The sequence below is a fragment of the Oncorhynchus mykiss genome, chromosome 5, assembly GCF_013265735.2.
Source record: "Oncorhynchus mykiss isolate Arlee chromosome 5, USDA_OmykA_1.1, whole genome shotgun sequence".
Lineage (NCBI taxonomy): Eukaryota > Metazoa > Chordata > Actinopteri > Salmoniformes > Salmonidae > Oncorhynchus > Oncorhynchus mykiss.
Genome location: NC_048569.1, coordinates 88361048 through 88376826, shown reverse-complemented (window position 1 = coordinate 88376826; position 15779 = coordinate 88361048). Strand labels below are relative to the sequence as shown.

General features: G+C 46.2%; 1 protein-coding gene across 7 annotated transcripts in view; it reads right to left on the bottom strand.

Moving 5' to 3' along the window:
* Positions 1-13597, bottom strand: part of tie1 (tyrosine kinase with immunoglobulin-like and EGF-like domains 1) — a 27000-nt gene extending 13403 nt beyond the window's left edge. The window contains exons 1-16 of one of the 7 annotated variants that reach the window (XM_036978667.1): positions 13390-13597; positions 7838-8146; positions 7523-7633; positions 7176-7331; positions 5641-5772; positions 5223-5363; positions 4876-5004; positions 4532-4677; positions 4186-4330; positions 3766-3924; positions 3258-3395; positions 2531-2833; positions 2003-2293; positions 902-1107; positions 376-586; positions 93-206 (exon numbers count right to left, since the gene is read on the bottom strand). In XM_036978667.1, coding sequence (XP_036834562.1) covers positions 93-206; positions 376-586; positions 902-1107; positions 2003-2293; positions 2531-2833; positions 3258-3395; positions 3766-3924; positions 4186-4330; positions 4532-4677; positions 4876-5004; positions 5223-5363; positions 5641-5772; positions 7176-7331; positions 7523-7633; positions 7838-8126 — 2671 coding nt within the window. In that variant the 5' untranslated portion in view covers positions 8127-8146; positions 13390-13597. Of the gene's footprint in view, positions 1-92; positions 207-375; positions 587-901; positions 1108-2002; positions 2294-2530; positions 2834-3257; positions 3396-3765; positions 3925-4185; positions 4331-4531; positions 4678-4875; positions 5005-5222; positions 5364-5640; positions 5773-7175; positions 7332-7522; positions 7634-7837; positions 8147-11222; positions 11537-13389 lie in introns of those variants that run through there. The other 6 variants (XM_036978663.1, XM_036978664.1, XM_036978665.1 and 3 more) reach the window with 6 other exon arrangements.
* Between the last annotated feature and the right edge of the window lie 2182 nt (positions 13598-15779).

Genomic DNA, 15779 nt, shown 5'->3' with positions numbered 1-15779 from the left:
GGGAAGTAGTATTATATTACTGCCAGCAGTATTATTATAGCGTCAATTAAAAGCGTGTAATTCCCATCCTGACCAGTAGGTGGGAGACTCACCCCTGTTTTCACAGGCTCCTATGAGATTGATGATGTTGGGATGCTGGCCCAGTTTACACAATACCTCCAGCTCTCCTGCAAAGTCCCGGTGGTCATTCTCAGAGGCAAATTCTGCTCAAAACGAAACACAGCAAACATAGCAAGTTACAAACAGGTACAGAGAAAGAAGCTTGTTCAATTTGACCCCTGGCTTGTTGTCAGGGTTTTTAGTGTCTGTGTCTTTGTGTGTCTGTGTGTCTGTTTTGGTGTGTGTGCCTGCGTGTGTTTGTGTGGTACATACTACCTTTCAGCATCTTGATAGCAGCGCTCATCTTGACCCCATCCTTCTTGATCATGGCCTTGATGACCTGACCGAAGTTGCCCTCTCCGATGACGTCCTCGAACTTGATGTCATCCCACTCCAGGATGGGGTAGGTGAGGGACTCGGCGGCAGGCTTGGGTCTCCTCGTCAGGGTCAGGGTCCCAGAGTTAAACTGCAGGATGGTCTCCTCTCCCTACGGGTTGCAATGATTCATTTCATTCATTTTTAATCAGTCAAAGTATAAACATTGTATATATAGAGAGGTTTCTAATAATATGTCGCTATGTATAATATAGCGTAAAAGTGGATATATGCACTGTACAAAATATTAAGAACACCTGCTTTCCACAGTATAATGGCCGGGTGAGACCAGGTGAACTATATGATCCCTTATAGATGTCACCTGTTAAATCCACTCCAATCAGTGTAGATGAATGGGAGGAGACAGGTTAAATAAGGATTTGTGAACTAGTTAATGACTGTGGTATGCCGTGTCTCTCTCTCTCACTCTGTCTCTCACCGATCCAGACTGGTAGGTGAAGTTGCGTCTGTGTTTGAGCAGGGTCTTGCGGATGCAGAAGAGCGCCAGCAGGGCCAGCAGGATGGTGACACAGGTGACCGTCACAGACCCCACTACCGCCACCACTAGCTGGTAGCCCTCGCTGCCTGGACGCCCCCCCACACCCTGGGTGGTTGGAGTAAAGTCCTGGAAGCCTGAAAGGGGAGGAGTGGAGGAGGAGGAGGAGATGAGGAGATGAGGAGGAGAGGAGGAGGGGAGGAGGAGGAGATGAGGAGATGAGGAGGAGAGGAGGAGTGGAGGAGAGGAGGAGAGGAGGAGAGGAGGAGAAGAGGAGGGGAGGAGGAGGAGATGAGGAGGGGAGGAGGAGGAGATGAGGAGGAGAGGAGGAGAGGAGGAGGGGAGGAGGAGGAGATGAGGAGGAGATGAGGAGGAGATGAGGAGGAGAGGAGGAGGAGATGAGGAGATGAGGAGATGAGGAGGAGAGGAGGAGAAGAGGAGATGAGGAGGAGAGGAGGAGAGGAGGAGAAGAGGAGGGGAGGAGGAGGAGATGAGGAGATGAGGAGGAGAGGAGGAGAGGAGGAGAAGAGGAGGGGAGGAGGAGGAGATGAGGAGGGGAGGAGGGGAGGAGGAGGAGATGAGGAGGAGAGGAGGAGATGAGGAGGGGAGGAGGAGATGGGGAGGGGAGGAGGAGGAGATGAGGAGGAGAGGAGATGAGGAGGGGAGGAGGAGGAGATGAGGAGGAGATGAGCAGGGGAGGAGGAGGAGATGAGGAGGAGATGAGGAGGGGAGGAGGAGGAGATGAGGAGGAGATGAGGGGAGGAGGAGGAGATGAGGAGGAGATGAGGAGATGAGGAGGGGAGGAGGAGGAGAGGAGGAGGAGATGAGGAGATGAGGAGGAGAGGAGGAGGAGATGAGGAGGTGTGCAGTGAGAATCACCTGGCCATCTCCTATTTCTTATGTACAATAGGCTAAGTATCCTTAGTAGTAGGCTAAGTATCTCCTCTCTCTCACTCACTCACTCACTCACTCACTCACTCACTCACTCACTGTTATTCATTTGGGATTACAGAGTGGCGTAATCTAACTCACCATCTCCCTGGGTCCTGGCATGGACCAACTTGCTCCACTCCCCCGGTACTTTAGAGAAGGCTCTCACTCTGAACTGGTAGAGAGTACTCCCGTTAAGTGCTGTCACGTCTTTAGCCGTCTTGTTGCCATCGTCAGTATCTACCCAGGGGTGCAGGCTGCCCTGACCCACTGGCTGGTACTCTATGATGTACTTTACTATGCCCCCGTTAGGGTCCTCAGGGGGCTGCCACTTCACCTGCACCGCAGACACAGACAGGGGCAGGGCCTGGACATTACGAGGGGAGGAGGGACCTGAGGGAGAGGGGGAGAGGGGAAAAGAGAGGAGGAATGTTTTATCTTATGCTACATGGCTACATGGCTACATGGCTACATGGCTATTGCCCAATGCTGCACAATGTTTTCATCCTGATTTCCTTTCTTTAATCATGACACACTACGAGGGCAGGGGGGAGCCAGGCACCATACATCCACCAATCCCACTCGTCAACACTCACCGCTAAGCCAATAGAAAGAGCTTTTGTTAGTTACCCTGGCTGTTGATGCGGAAGTGGTAAGGCTTAGAGGCAGGCCCCAGACTGCCACAGTTGAGCAGCCTGACGACCACTGTGTAGTCTTGGTGGTACTGCAGGTTGTAGAACTTGGTGGAGAGCACATTGAGCAGGGTGGTCTCCTCTCTCAGCTTCTCTCCTGAGGGGGAGGGCCCGAAGAGCTGCACTAAGAACCCGCTGGCCGCACCCACGGCCCCGCCATCGTTACCAGGCAACAGCCAGCGTACGGTGGCGTTGCGGCCCTCCAGCGAACTGAAGTCAATCTCCGGTCGAACCGTTGGCTCTACAGCAGCGACACAGAACACGCAGTCAGGGAGAGGTCCACCAGCCTGGGATACTTACTCATTCTACTGTTTACTTAGCCTCTGGCTTACAGACGGACAAAGAACATTCTGATCTGGTCACTTATAGACCTCAGAATTAAAGAACCATTCTCACACAGATTCAGAACCAGCACTTAGCTGTCCACTAGGACAAACTTCTACTAACTTCAACTCACACACACACACACACACACACACACACACACACACACACACACACACACACACACACACACACACACACACACACACACACACACACACACACACACACACACACACACACACACACCCTCCCCCTCTGCAACTTCACCAAACCTCTGTTCTGACTTTCTTCCATTACGATACTACAAAAACTAAAATGGCCACTATGTTGTTTCTCACCTGGACAGTCAGTCTCCATGATGGCCTCAGGCCCCAGAGTTCCCTCCCCTCCCTCCCCAGGACGGGTCAGCTGGACACGGACGTGGTAGCGGGTAGACGGCTTCAGATTCATCAGAGTTATAGGCTCTCTACTGTACACTGAAGAACATGAACACAGAGAGAGAGCATCAGAGACCATTATCAATGTAGCATAGGAATCTAAAGTGTATAATGTATAATTAAGCAACAAGGCCCGAGCCGGGCAACACGGAGTGCCTGGACACAGCCCTTAGCCGTGGTATATAAACCATATACCACAAACCCCAAGGTGCCTTATTGCTATTAGAAACTGGTTACCAATGTAATTAGAGCAGTAAAAATACATGTTTTGTCATACCCATGGTATACAGTCTGATATACCACAGTGATTTTTCCTGTGAAATGGATAATAACGCATGTTGCCACTTGCCAAGATATGTAGTTTGTAACTCCCATGACTTTACATGAGATCAAACTCCACCTGACATACCTATGATGGAGGACCAGGAGTCTCCGGTCTCCATGGGCTTGTAGAGGAGCTTGGTGGAGTCTATGGGTCCGTCTCCTCTGTAGGAATCCACAGGCATCACCACCAGTTGCTTACTCCTCTTCTCCAGCAGCTTGGGAGGGGTGTTGGGGCACGGCGGCTCTGGGGAGAGAGCGGGTAGGGGTGAGAGGATGTGGGTGAGACGGGTGATATGACGAGTTTCAACCAGAACATTAAAACCTTTTTATCTACCATTTTTCTCAGTGTGTACTTAGGACAGGTTTCCCACTCAAATCAAGTCCTGCACTAAAAAGTATGTTTAAGTCCAGGACTAGGGTTCCTCTGTGTCTAGGAAAGCTGCCCTCGATGTTAAGCACCTCACACAGACTGATCTGGACCATTAAAATACTTCTCTCTTCTGACCTTTGACAGTGAGGTTGAACTTGCGGGAGTCTTGTCCCCCATTGGTGGAGACCCTGCACTCCCATAACCCAGCATGCTCGAAGGACAGACGAGGGATCTCAAACTGGGCTGTGCTCTTATTGGAGTCCATGGTGGTGCGAGATGCCTGAGAGAGGTCCAAATAGATATTGACAAGTCTGTATGTTGAGCCAACTGACATTAACATAAAAAATATTGACCTATTTTCACTGTTACAAAAGCACAGAATTTCCCAAATCTCACTGACAACACCATCACAGTTTGATTCCCAGTAATGGAATAATCCAATATAAAATAAACACCCTGGCCATCCCTCCATTGCCTCTACCTTGAGCACAGAACTGTCCAGTTTGCGCAGCTCGATGCTGGTGTGGCTAGGCAGGGGGTTGCCTGTGGCAGAACACAGGATCTCAGGGCTGGAGTCAAGGTTCCACTCCAGACTACTGGCCATGTCCAAGATCTGAGGGGCGCGGTCTGATGGGGGAGGAACAGATAAAGATGAGGAAGAAGATGCTTGGTAGAGGCACCAGTGGTGATGATGAGGAGGAGGAGGAGGAGGAAGATGAGGAAGAGGAAGATGAGGAGGAGGAAGATGAGGAGGAGGAGGAAGATGAGGAGGAGGAGGAAGATGAGGAGGAGGAAGATGAGGAGGAGGAAGTAATGTTTACCCACCTGATTTCTCACAGTGCTGTCCTCTCCAGCCAGTGGGACACTGGCATCCACTGAAACGGTTACACACTCCTCCGTTCTTACACCTACAGCTCAGACTGCAGTCTGCCCCGTACATGTCCCTGTGGCAGGCTGGGGGAGGGAAGACATTAGGATGGGAATGCCAAGGCGTTGGAGTTCTAATGAGTGTGTCATGAATTGCTACCTGATCTGGCTATGCATGTTATGTACGTATCTATTTTAACACATGCAGTAATGTTGATAGGTTGGTTGTACAGTACAATCAATATTTATTGGTCAATCCAAGGCTGAAAATACGCCATAACCCTAATTATAACAAATGAACTCACATCTGTTGCAGTGGTGCCCAAACCATCCGCTGGCACAGGAGCATCCGTAAGGGTCAGCCAGGCAGAACCTCAGCCCTACACAGTCCAGCTCTGACCTGCACCACTCCTGACAGTTACGGCCAAACATCCCCTCTCTGCAGGCTGGAAGAGAATACATTACGAGTCCTAGATTTAGTACAGGACAGGTACAGTTACTTCAGACAGTTTGTCAATAGAATATACTTGTATTTTACACACACCACGCACGCACTTATACACACTTATGGACACACACACACACACACTACAAATTAGCAATTGTGTGTATGTGTCAGCTTCAAGGCCACAGTTTTATTATTTAACATAGTGCCTGTAACCCCCCACCCCCTCCTCCCCCCCACACACAACCACACTCACACCCAGACACAGCCACACTCACCTGTCTCGCAGCGCATTCCCATGAACCCTGGTGGACAGATACAGTCCCCATTACTGTCGTGGCACACCCCTCCATTGAGACACTCTGGACAGTCCTTGTCACAGTCGGCACCCCACTTCTTACTGCCACAGTCTGGGAGCGACAGCAGAGAAGCATCAGTGGCCAACCCACCCAAATACAAACACCTCATCCATATGTCAATCATCATACAGATCCTTGTAATGGTTAGCAGTAAGAGAGATGCTGCTGGGAGAGGTGTTGGAGGGCCAGTAGGGGGCACTCTTTCCCCAGGGCAGTAATTGGGGACATTGCCCTTGTGTTGGGTTCAGTCTTTCGGATGGGATGTTAAACGGGTGTCCTGACTCTCTGTGGTCACTAAAGAGCCCATGGCACTTACCATAAGAGTAGGGGTGTTAACCCCGGTGTCCTGGCTAAATTCCCAATCTAGCCCTCATACCATCATGGCCGCCTAATCATCCCCATCATCCAATTGGCTCATTCATCCCCCCTCCTCTCCCCTACTAACTATTCCCCAGGTCGTTGCTGTAAATGACAATGTGTTCTCAGTCAACGTCCCTGGTAAAGTAAGGGTTAAATATAAAGGTAATACAGGTGTCAATCAGACTATTAACTTAGTACTACTTATTAACTATAATCAGACTATTAACTTAGTACTACCAATGTCCAACCAAAAATGTTTCAGAGAAGAAATAACTAAATGTATTGTCAGGCTTACATCCAGATGAAAATAGATCAACCCCAGTACAGACAGTTTACAATAGCGATGGGAAGTTCAGCTTATTTTACTGACTCTAATCTTTTTCACTCGTTCAGTCAAAATAACAAATCTTTCAACTCTTTTTATTTGAGCCAGTAATGCCCAGAACACCAGGACCCCCTACTGGTGAACGATGAACCCGAAAACTCAAGAGTCATGATTCTACAAGCCTCTCATATGGCGTTCACCATAGGGGGCTTATTGGAGCTGTCATTTGCGACTGAAACTTGTTAAATTTGTTGATTGCTAGGCATACAAATAAGATAATTTTTTGCTACATTCGATGCGAAGTTGTGGCCGCAACCAGACTAGATTGTGAACGACTTATGGGAGAATGCATTGGTTGACTGCTGTGAGGGTGATAAGCCCAATGTCGTTCGTAAACTGCAGCCCCCAAACGATTTGCTCTGGAGTTGGAGTTTGTTGAGTAGAGGCTGTGTATGTTTTGGTTCTACAAAGCTGTGTCCATCATAACATTCAATAATAAATGAACTGCAGTCATTCTTACACCATCTTACACTGAGCAGGAAGAGACTGTATTAATCCTGCTGTAGGACTCATTGCGGCCAGCACTAGCCGGTCAAACGAACTACTGCAATGAACGAGTCAATTTGTGTATGTGTGTGTGTGTGTGTGTGTGTGTGTGTGTGTGTCTTTGTGCGCGTGTGTGTGTGTGTGTGTGTGTGTGTATGTGTGTATGTGTGTCTTTGTGCGTGTGTGTGTGTGTGTGTGTTTAATATGAACACCCTTTCTGTACCTCTGACAATCAGCCTCATCCAGGCTCCATTGATGGGACTGTCTCCCACGAAGCATGCACTGTAGATGCCCTCGTTGGCACGAGCCACGTTCTCAAGGGTTACTACAGTCGTACTGTTGGACACATCACCCCAGTGGGTCATGTAGAAATAGTTTCCTGGTATAGAACACAGTATGAGTCAGCACATAGGACAAGATCTCATTAACATCATTAATCAATGAATCAAGCAATTGGCTATATTGCCATGTCATTTTCTCATTTAGATGAATCTATTCCCCCCCCCCCCCCCCCCCCCCCCCCCATCCATCCCCTCCTCCATGCCATCCCTCCCTCCCTCCGTAACTCACCATTGTACTTCCAGGTGACATCTCTCCTCTGGGAGCTGAGGACCTGCATGGCCAGGTGGACTGTGTCCCCTTTGTTAGTCGTCACTGTGAGGTGGACCGGGACAAAAAGACCTGGAAGGAGCAATACAGAAGAAGATGTGTTTTCTCTCTCTCTCTCTCTTTCTCTCTCCCTTCTCTCTCTCTCTCTCTCTCGCTCCCTGTTTCTCTCTTTATCTCTCTCCCTTCTCTCCCTCTCTCTCTCTCTCTCTCTCTCTCTCTCTCTCTCTCTCTCTCTCTCACACACTCTCATTCTTTCACTGAGAGCCTCTTCCTTACCTTTGCTGTAGTTGTTGATGAGAGTGACTGTGACCAGGTTTCTAGTAGGACTAGTTCCCTTTGATGCATGACAATAGAAGATGCCCGTCTGGTCCACTATACCAACAAACTCGTTGGCCACCACCTCCTTGGTCTTGGGCCTCTTGACGCTGTATTGGGACGGTGAGGGGAGGATGAGAATGCTGTTGTCCTTCTTGATGTCCAGGTCTAACTCTGCCGCGTCCCGCTCCCCTATGAGGCAAGATATGGAGAAGCGCTGAGGGGTGGAGGCCACGGCGTTGGAGATCATCGTCAGGTCTGTAACCGCACCTGTAAGGACGAGATGGCATCGCTCACATGATACAGTAATCTACACTATATTGAGATAAAACAACAAAGGGAAGCTCCTGTAGTAATCTACTGATGTTATAAAAATCAGTTAATTCATTCTAACCCAAACCAACAGACCTTAGGGCAGGGCTATTTCAATCTTACCCTACGAGGTCCGGGCTATTGCTGGTGTTCTGTTCTACCAGATTATTAAGAATGGGGGGAAAAAGCAATGGAACTGGCTTCGAGGTCCAGATTAGAATTTGAGGGCCTGAGGGCATAACGCTAAAACCTGGGGACATATTTCAGTTACAAACTGACCTAGAATCAGGGCCCTCAACATAAATCATTGGGAGCCAAATAAGAAAACACATCATATATGGTGGCACAGAAATGGTGCAACATAAATCCGACCACATTCCTGTTCTGTGGCATTTGAGCCCTGATCCACGGAACAATAGAAGGAAACAGGGATGAGCTCCTGCTCTCTCCGGAGGATGCATTCTGCACTCCCCTTGAACTTTTATAGTAGCCCATAACTTGTTGTGTCAAATCAATTCTGATGTTCAGAAATCTAAATTACAGTTAGTTGCCTTGCATAGCCTACGTTATAGCCTTCTTTATGGGGCTCAAACGTTCAGTGGTAATGATTACAACATCTAATAAGCACCTTGAGTAACGTAGCTTATACCTATTTCAGATAGAAGGTGTAGTATTTTACCTGTAAAAAAATACCAGGCAATGTTTATATGGGCCCCTTTCAAAAAGGCCCTTATTTACTACGTTCTTGCATGTATACATACCACTTTTATACATATCAGTGGGTAACTGGTAAATTAGGAAGAGAAGAGGGATGGGGGGGGTGTTGTTAAACCTTGGGGGCTGTTTGCATTTCAAACAGCGAGGTCTTAGCCTAGTGGTTAAGAGTGTTGGGCCAGTAACTGAGAGGTTGCTGGTTCAAATCCCCGACCCGACTAGGTGAAAAAACTGACACTGTGCCCTTGATCAGGGCACTTAACTGCAATTGGCTACATTAATAAAATGTAAAAATGAAAGCCGGAAAAAAATAATTACAAAATATCCCAAAGCTGTGGATTTTTTCCATCATCCACCTGTGTCAAGGTCATGCCACGCTTTGTGTAAGAGCTATTGAAGACTGAGATCCGAAATCGTAATATATACAGTATACAGTTGAAGTCAGAAGTTTACATACACTTAGGTTGGAACTCGTTTTTCACCCACTCCACAAATTTCTTGTTCACAAACTATAGTTTTGGCAAGTAGGTTAGGACATGTACTTTGAACATGACACAAGTCATTTTTCCAACAATTGTTTACAGACAGATTATTTCACTTATATTTCACTGTATCACAATTCCAGTGGGTCAGAAGTTTACATACACTAAATTGGCTGTGCCTTTTAACAGCTTGGAAAATGTCATGTCATGGCTTTAGAAGCTTCTGATAGGCTAATTGACATCATTTGAGCAATTGGAGGTGTACCTGTGGATGTATTTCAAGGCCAACCTTCAAACTCAGTGCCTCAGCTTGACATCATAGGAACATCTAAAGAAATCAGCCAAGACCTCAGAAAAAAAAGTGCAGACCTCTACAAGTCTGGTTCATCCTTGGGAGCAATTTCCAAATTCCTGAAGGTACCACGTTCATCTGTACAAACAATAGTAGGCAAGTATAAACACCATGGGACCACACAGCCGTCATACCCCTCAGGAAGGAGACCCGTTCTGTCTCCTAGAGATGAACGCATTTTGGTGCAAAAAGTGCAAATCAATCCCAGGGACCCTGTGAAGGGACCCCTGTGAAGGGACCCCTGTGAAGACGCTGGAGGAAACAGGTATAAAAGCATCTTTATCCACAGTTTAACAAGTCCTATATCGACATAACCTGAAAGGCCGCTCAGCAAGGAAGAAGCCACTGCTCCAAAACGACCATTAAAAAGACAGACTACGGTTTGCAACTGCACATGGGGACAAAGATCGTACTTTTTGGAGAAATGTCCTCTGGTCTGATGAAACAAAAATATAACTGTTTGGCCATAATGACCATCATTGCGTTTGGAGGAAAAAAGGGGAGGCTTGCAAGCCGAAGAACATCATCCCAACCGTGAAGCACAGGGGTGGCAGCATCATGTTGTGGGGGTGCTTTGCTGCAGGAGGGACGGGTGCACTTCACAAAATAGATGGCTTCATGAGGAAGGAAAATTATATGGATATATTGAAGCAACATCTTAAGACATCAGTCAGGAAGTTAAAGCTTGGTCCAAATGGGTCTTCCAAATGGACAATGACCCCAAGCATACTTCCAACAAAGTCAAGGTATTGGAGTGGCCATCACAAAGCCCTGACCTCATCCTATAGAAAATTTGTGTGCAGCACTGAAAAAGCATGTGAAAGCAAGGAGGCCTACAAACCTGACTCAGTCACGCCAGCTCTGTCAGGAGGAATGGGCCAAAATTCACCAAACTTATTGTGGGAAGCTTATGGAAGGCTACCTGAAACGTTTGACCCAAGTTAAACAATTTAAAAGCAATGCTACCAAATACTAATTGAGTGTATGTAAACTTCTGACCCACGGGGAATGTGATGAAAGAAATCAAAGAAATAAAAGCTGAAATAAATCATTCTCTCTACTATTATTCCAACATTTCACATTCTTAAAATAAAGTGGTGATCCTGACTGACCTAAAACAGGGAATATTTACTAGGATTAAATGTCAGGAATTGTGAAAAATTGAGTTTAAATGTATTTGGCTAAAGTGTATGTAAACTTCCCGACAACTGTATATATATGTTTTATGGATTATTCATCCACCCCTGTTTCAGAATATACCATCTTCATAGTCATGGCATGCTTGGTTCAATAGCTATTGATAAGAGAATATCCACTGAATATCCCGTATAAAACACATTTTATCTTGGTCAAAAAAACAAGCAGGCATTGTACATTTGTGTGATCTTTGACTGTGTGTGAACGGGGTATTACTGTGTTTTTAGGATACAATTTATTTAGGGTTCAAAATTGAATGGATCGGAATAAGCTTGTCCCCTCCACTTACCTGACACAGGTATGAGGCACAACAAGTACAAAATATCAATCATAATTGTAATCCTCAAAACCGCAAATCACAAATGAGCAGTGGCTTCTCCAATCCAATTCTTCGGTTAAAAGCGGACACTTCTACATTCCTAGCGGCGGTCCCCAGCGTGCCAAATAACCGCGCGTGTCTTTGCGCATTTCCATCAAATCCGGTAACTGTTTTTAACAGTAAAGTAATCCTCGCAGTTATATCTCTTTCCCTATGAGTGTTCCAGATCATGTCACATTCTCCATATCCAATCTGAGCGTTCTGACTCTGGGTGGGAGAGGAGAGGAAGGAAGAGCGTCACGAGGGGAAAGAGGTCGTTACTCTCCAAAAGCCTTGGTTCTGATTTCAGGAGTTGCAGAGTTTTGCATTAGTTTGTGGATAGCCTACTTTCTACTTGTCATCGAATGTAAATTCGTTTTCCAATCAATTTCTATATTTCCACCAAATGTGTTGTTAGCCAAGTCAATAATTCACCTAGGCCTAAAAAATTGCATTTTGAAAAATGATCCTGCAACAAATGTCATCATTGTTTTATGTATTTGCACAGTTTTGACGATGCCCAAGAATGGTTGTTTTTAATGCATTTAGATGTGCATGTGTTTTTTATTTCCCTTCAGACATATTCTACATCTCTCTGCTCCAGGCTGGTCTCATAGACTAGACATAACATAGTAAACGAAAATCCGGGACACTCAAATTAGAATATGTTAGGTTTGGTATGGTTACATAAGACATAAGGTTACTTAAGGGAAAAACAATAGTAGGCTTGTTGGTTGGGGTGGATGGTTGGGCATATAACTAAAATGTTGCCTGTTTGAATCCAGCCTGGTCTCATAGACTAGACGTAACATAGTAAATGTAAGTCAGGGACAGTGAAATTAGTATATGTATACGTTTGGTATGGTTACATAAGACAAAAGGTTTCTTAACGCAAAAAACGAAAGTAAGGTGGTTGGTCAGGGTGGATGTATAACGCAAACCTCTAGCGACTCAAAGGATGTGTGTTTGAATCGCAACACAGAAAACTTCAGAATTGTATCTTTCCCTAAATGCTGACACTGCCTTTTGCATGGTAGTAATAGTAGGCCTATGCACACTGAGTTTTCTCTAGCTGCAGATCTGTTCTGAAAGGCCACAGTCAGATCTGTGTAATAATAGTAGATGGGTAATGTAATAGCTGTGTTCTTTCCCCCCAGTAAGTTGGTTGTGATCCCTGCAGCTGGTGGTCATTTGGCCTCTACTTCACTGTTCCAACCAGCCTGAGGAAATGATTATGAACAGTCTGCTTGTTGAGTCTCTGCTATTCTATCATTACAGCTGTAATCAGATGGATCACGTCCCGTGTCTCACTTTTTTAATACTCATTTAGAGAAGTTTAAATATCACTCACTTCTCTTATTTCTGGACGGGTGGGCTTTGAAATGGTTGTCTTTACGTTTCCTGATGCCCTCAGATAACTGAAGTTGACTCAACGTCTTATTGTTCGAAACTTCCTGTTTTCAATAAGAGAGTTCAAGATTTGCTTAAAATGGAGTGTATTTCTGAGGGATTTGAGGGCTTGGTTCAGATAAATACAATTCTGATATAATCTACAACTCACTTGTTACATTTGTCTTGTGTGATTGCATGAAATTGCTCAAAATAGGTGAGGACACAATATTTCACTGTACCATTGAATAGCATAATCATAATACAAAAATGACAAAAATACTTTGATGAGGTGCCCAGAGCAGGAGACTATTGTTATGTCTCCAGGTCAGAATGTTTCCATTTTGATACAGGCCGAACGGAGGGCACTTCCCAGTGTTGGCTCAGGTTTGTTTTAGTCTGTGGTTCTATGACGGTGACCTCCCTGTCCCTGATACTGTAAATAGACCATCACCTTGAGAGGGCCTTCCTATTTCCTCTACACAGGGTCACAAACACTACACTCACACGACTGACTCATCACACATGACAATGAGGACAGAGACTCGTCTTATCAGTCACACTGACTACACTTTCTGTCAGGGACACAAGAATTCCACACTTTTTTTGTTTGCATCAGTGCTGAGTTAATACAATTTCTTCCCAGAATGAATTACAAATAATTGCACAACTTTTTCTCAGAAGGAAATAAATCAAATCAGTTTCATACCAGTTTTTTGGAGCAGATCCAACTTGGCCGTGGTGCAAACGTTTTATTGTGTTCAAATACTCTCGCTGTTCTCAAAGATGGATGGAAGATAGAGCACATGGACAGACAGATGCAGAAACAAACAGACATCTTGGTGGTTGCAGAGTGAGTGGACCCACAGGGGAAAAGACTGGATACTGTGTCGACATAGTCACTGTGGCTGCTGGGTGCAGTGAGGCGTCAAGAAGCCTGAGACAGGGTGTGTGTGTGCATGCATTTGAGCACATGAGTGCCTGCCTGTCCGCCGATGCATTTGTGTGTGTGTGTGTGTGTGTGTGTGTGTGTGTGTGTGTGTGTGTGTGTGTGTGTGTGTGTGTGTGTGTGTGGATATTGCAGGGTGGAGCTCAGGACGTGGCTTGATACTCCTCAGATATGGCTCATTGTCCAGAGAGCTATTTGTTGTCCTGAGGTAATTATGAGTGGTGTTTGTTGTCCTGAGGTAATTCTGAGGGGTGTTTGTTGTCCTGAGGTAATTATGAGTGGTGTTTGTTGTCCTGAGGTAATTATGAGCGGTGTTTGTTGTCCTGAGGTAATTATGAGTGGTGTTTGTTGTCCTGAGGTAATTATGAGCGGTGTTTGTTGTCCTGAGGTAATTATGAGCGGTGTTTGTTGTCCTGAGGTAATTATGAGCGGTGTTTGTTGTCCTGAGGTAATTATGAGCGGTGTTTGTTGTCCTGAGGTAATTATGAGCGGTGTTTGTTGTCCTGAGGTAATTATGAGCGGTGTTTGTTGATTTGCTTTAGAGGACACCGCCAGACAAACTACCACACCTCCCCTCGCTAGGGTCAAAACACAATATGTGTACCTCACACAAGGTCATCAGTGGGAGAGAAAACAGTCAGAAGAGGTTTATGTATTTATGGTGTTTACATTGGATCACATCACATGATGATTGTTTTCTGTTATTGTTAATGTAAAGAGCAGTAGGATATGCTGACCACTGGCTTTCATTGTGTTGCACGTTGCACTGTAACTGTATTACAGTGTTATTGCTTGAAGATAATCTGAATTGAAACACCAAACCTCAAAATCAAGCGGACAAATCTGGTCTGTGGGAAAATGTCAAACAGTAGAGGTGAATTTACAGCTGCACACTCCCCTCCATGTTTTAGTACTTTTTGGACATTTTGTTGTGGTTTTAGACGTGACGTTGTTGGATGATGGGCGGACTGGTCATCTGGCATTTCGGGCAAATGCCAGATGGTCTGGTCCATTTTTACTCTAGTGGGCAACTAATTATTATTATATATATCATTTTTGCAAAACGATTGTTATCTGGCTTATACTTGGGGCCTCAAGGAAAAACATGGGCCGGTATGGTTGCCTCAAGGAAACACATGGGCCGGTATGGTTGCCTCAAGGAAACACATGGGCCGGTATGGTTGCCTCAAGGAAACACATGGGCCGGTATGGTTGCCTCAAGGAAAAACATGGGCCGGTATGGTGTGTTAGAAATGCCAGGACCAATTTCTGGTCCCAGTCCGTGCCTGGTGTGGAGTGGGGTGACGGTGGTGGGTGTTGGGAGTGGGCCTGGAAGTGAGACTTTGTGAGAAAGTTTGTATTAAATTCCCATTTCCACCCATTGTGTGAGGAGCTGGCAGAATTCCATAAACACTGACCCACTCCTGCAAGCTCATGCGAGCCGGGTTAGGGATGCAGTGTACACCTCTCTGGCCCCTTGAGACCCCCTACCCCCCTTCCCTCCTCCCCTGTCTGTGGAGGAACCACACCCATGGGACCCCAATCCAGACCCCTGGGGGTTCCAGGGCAACCAGTGATTACATTACAGAGGTGAGTGGAGTGGGTCAGAGGGCAATCAGTGTGATTAACTTATGTTAAACCCCCTTCGATGTGTAATATAATGTGTTAACTTCCCCAGAAATAATGAGGTAAAAACTATGGAAACGTGTCTGCTCTCAGAGTCAGAACGCTGTCTGTCATCTGTATGGCTGAACAACAAGCCAAGAAGACTTCTAGTGGGGTGTGTGTGTGTGTGTGTGTGTGTGTGTGTGTGCGTGCGTACATGCATACGTGCATATCTGTGTGTGTCCTGGTGCTTGGTGACAGCCAGGTCCAGACACTTGTCATCTTGCCCGCCTTGTCACCATTCCCTACTCCAGGCGGTCAGTGGAATAAACCGCTCAGCAAATCCCACGCCTGCAGCAGCTCTGTGTAATAATAAACAGCATCCACCCGGCCGTCGACATCATCAGAGATGAAAATGGTGCTGTGTTTAGAGTTAGTCAGATGGGACGACACTGAGTGAAGTGATGTGTGACAGTCAGCAGAGGGATATGAGGTCAGGTCAGCAAGTCCTGCTGGATTCTGGGAGGAGGATACAGGGTCATCAT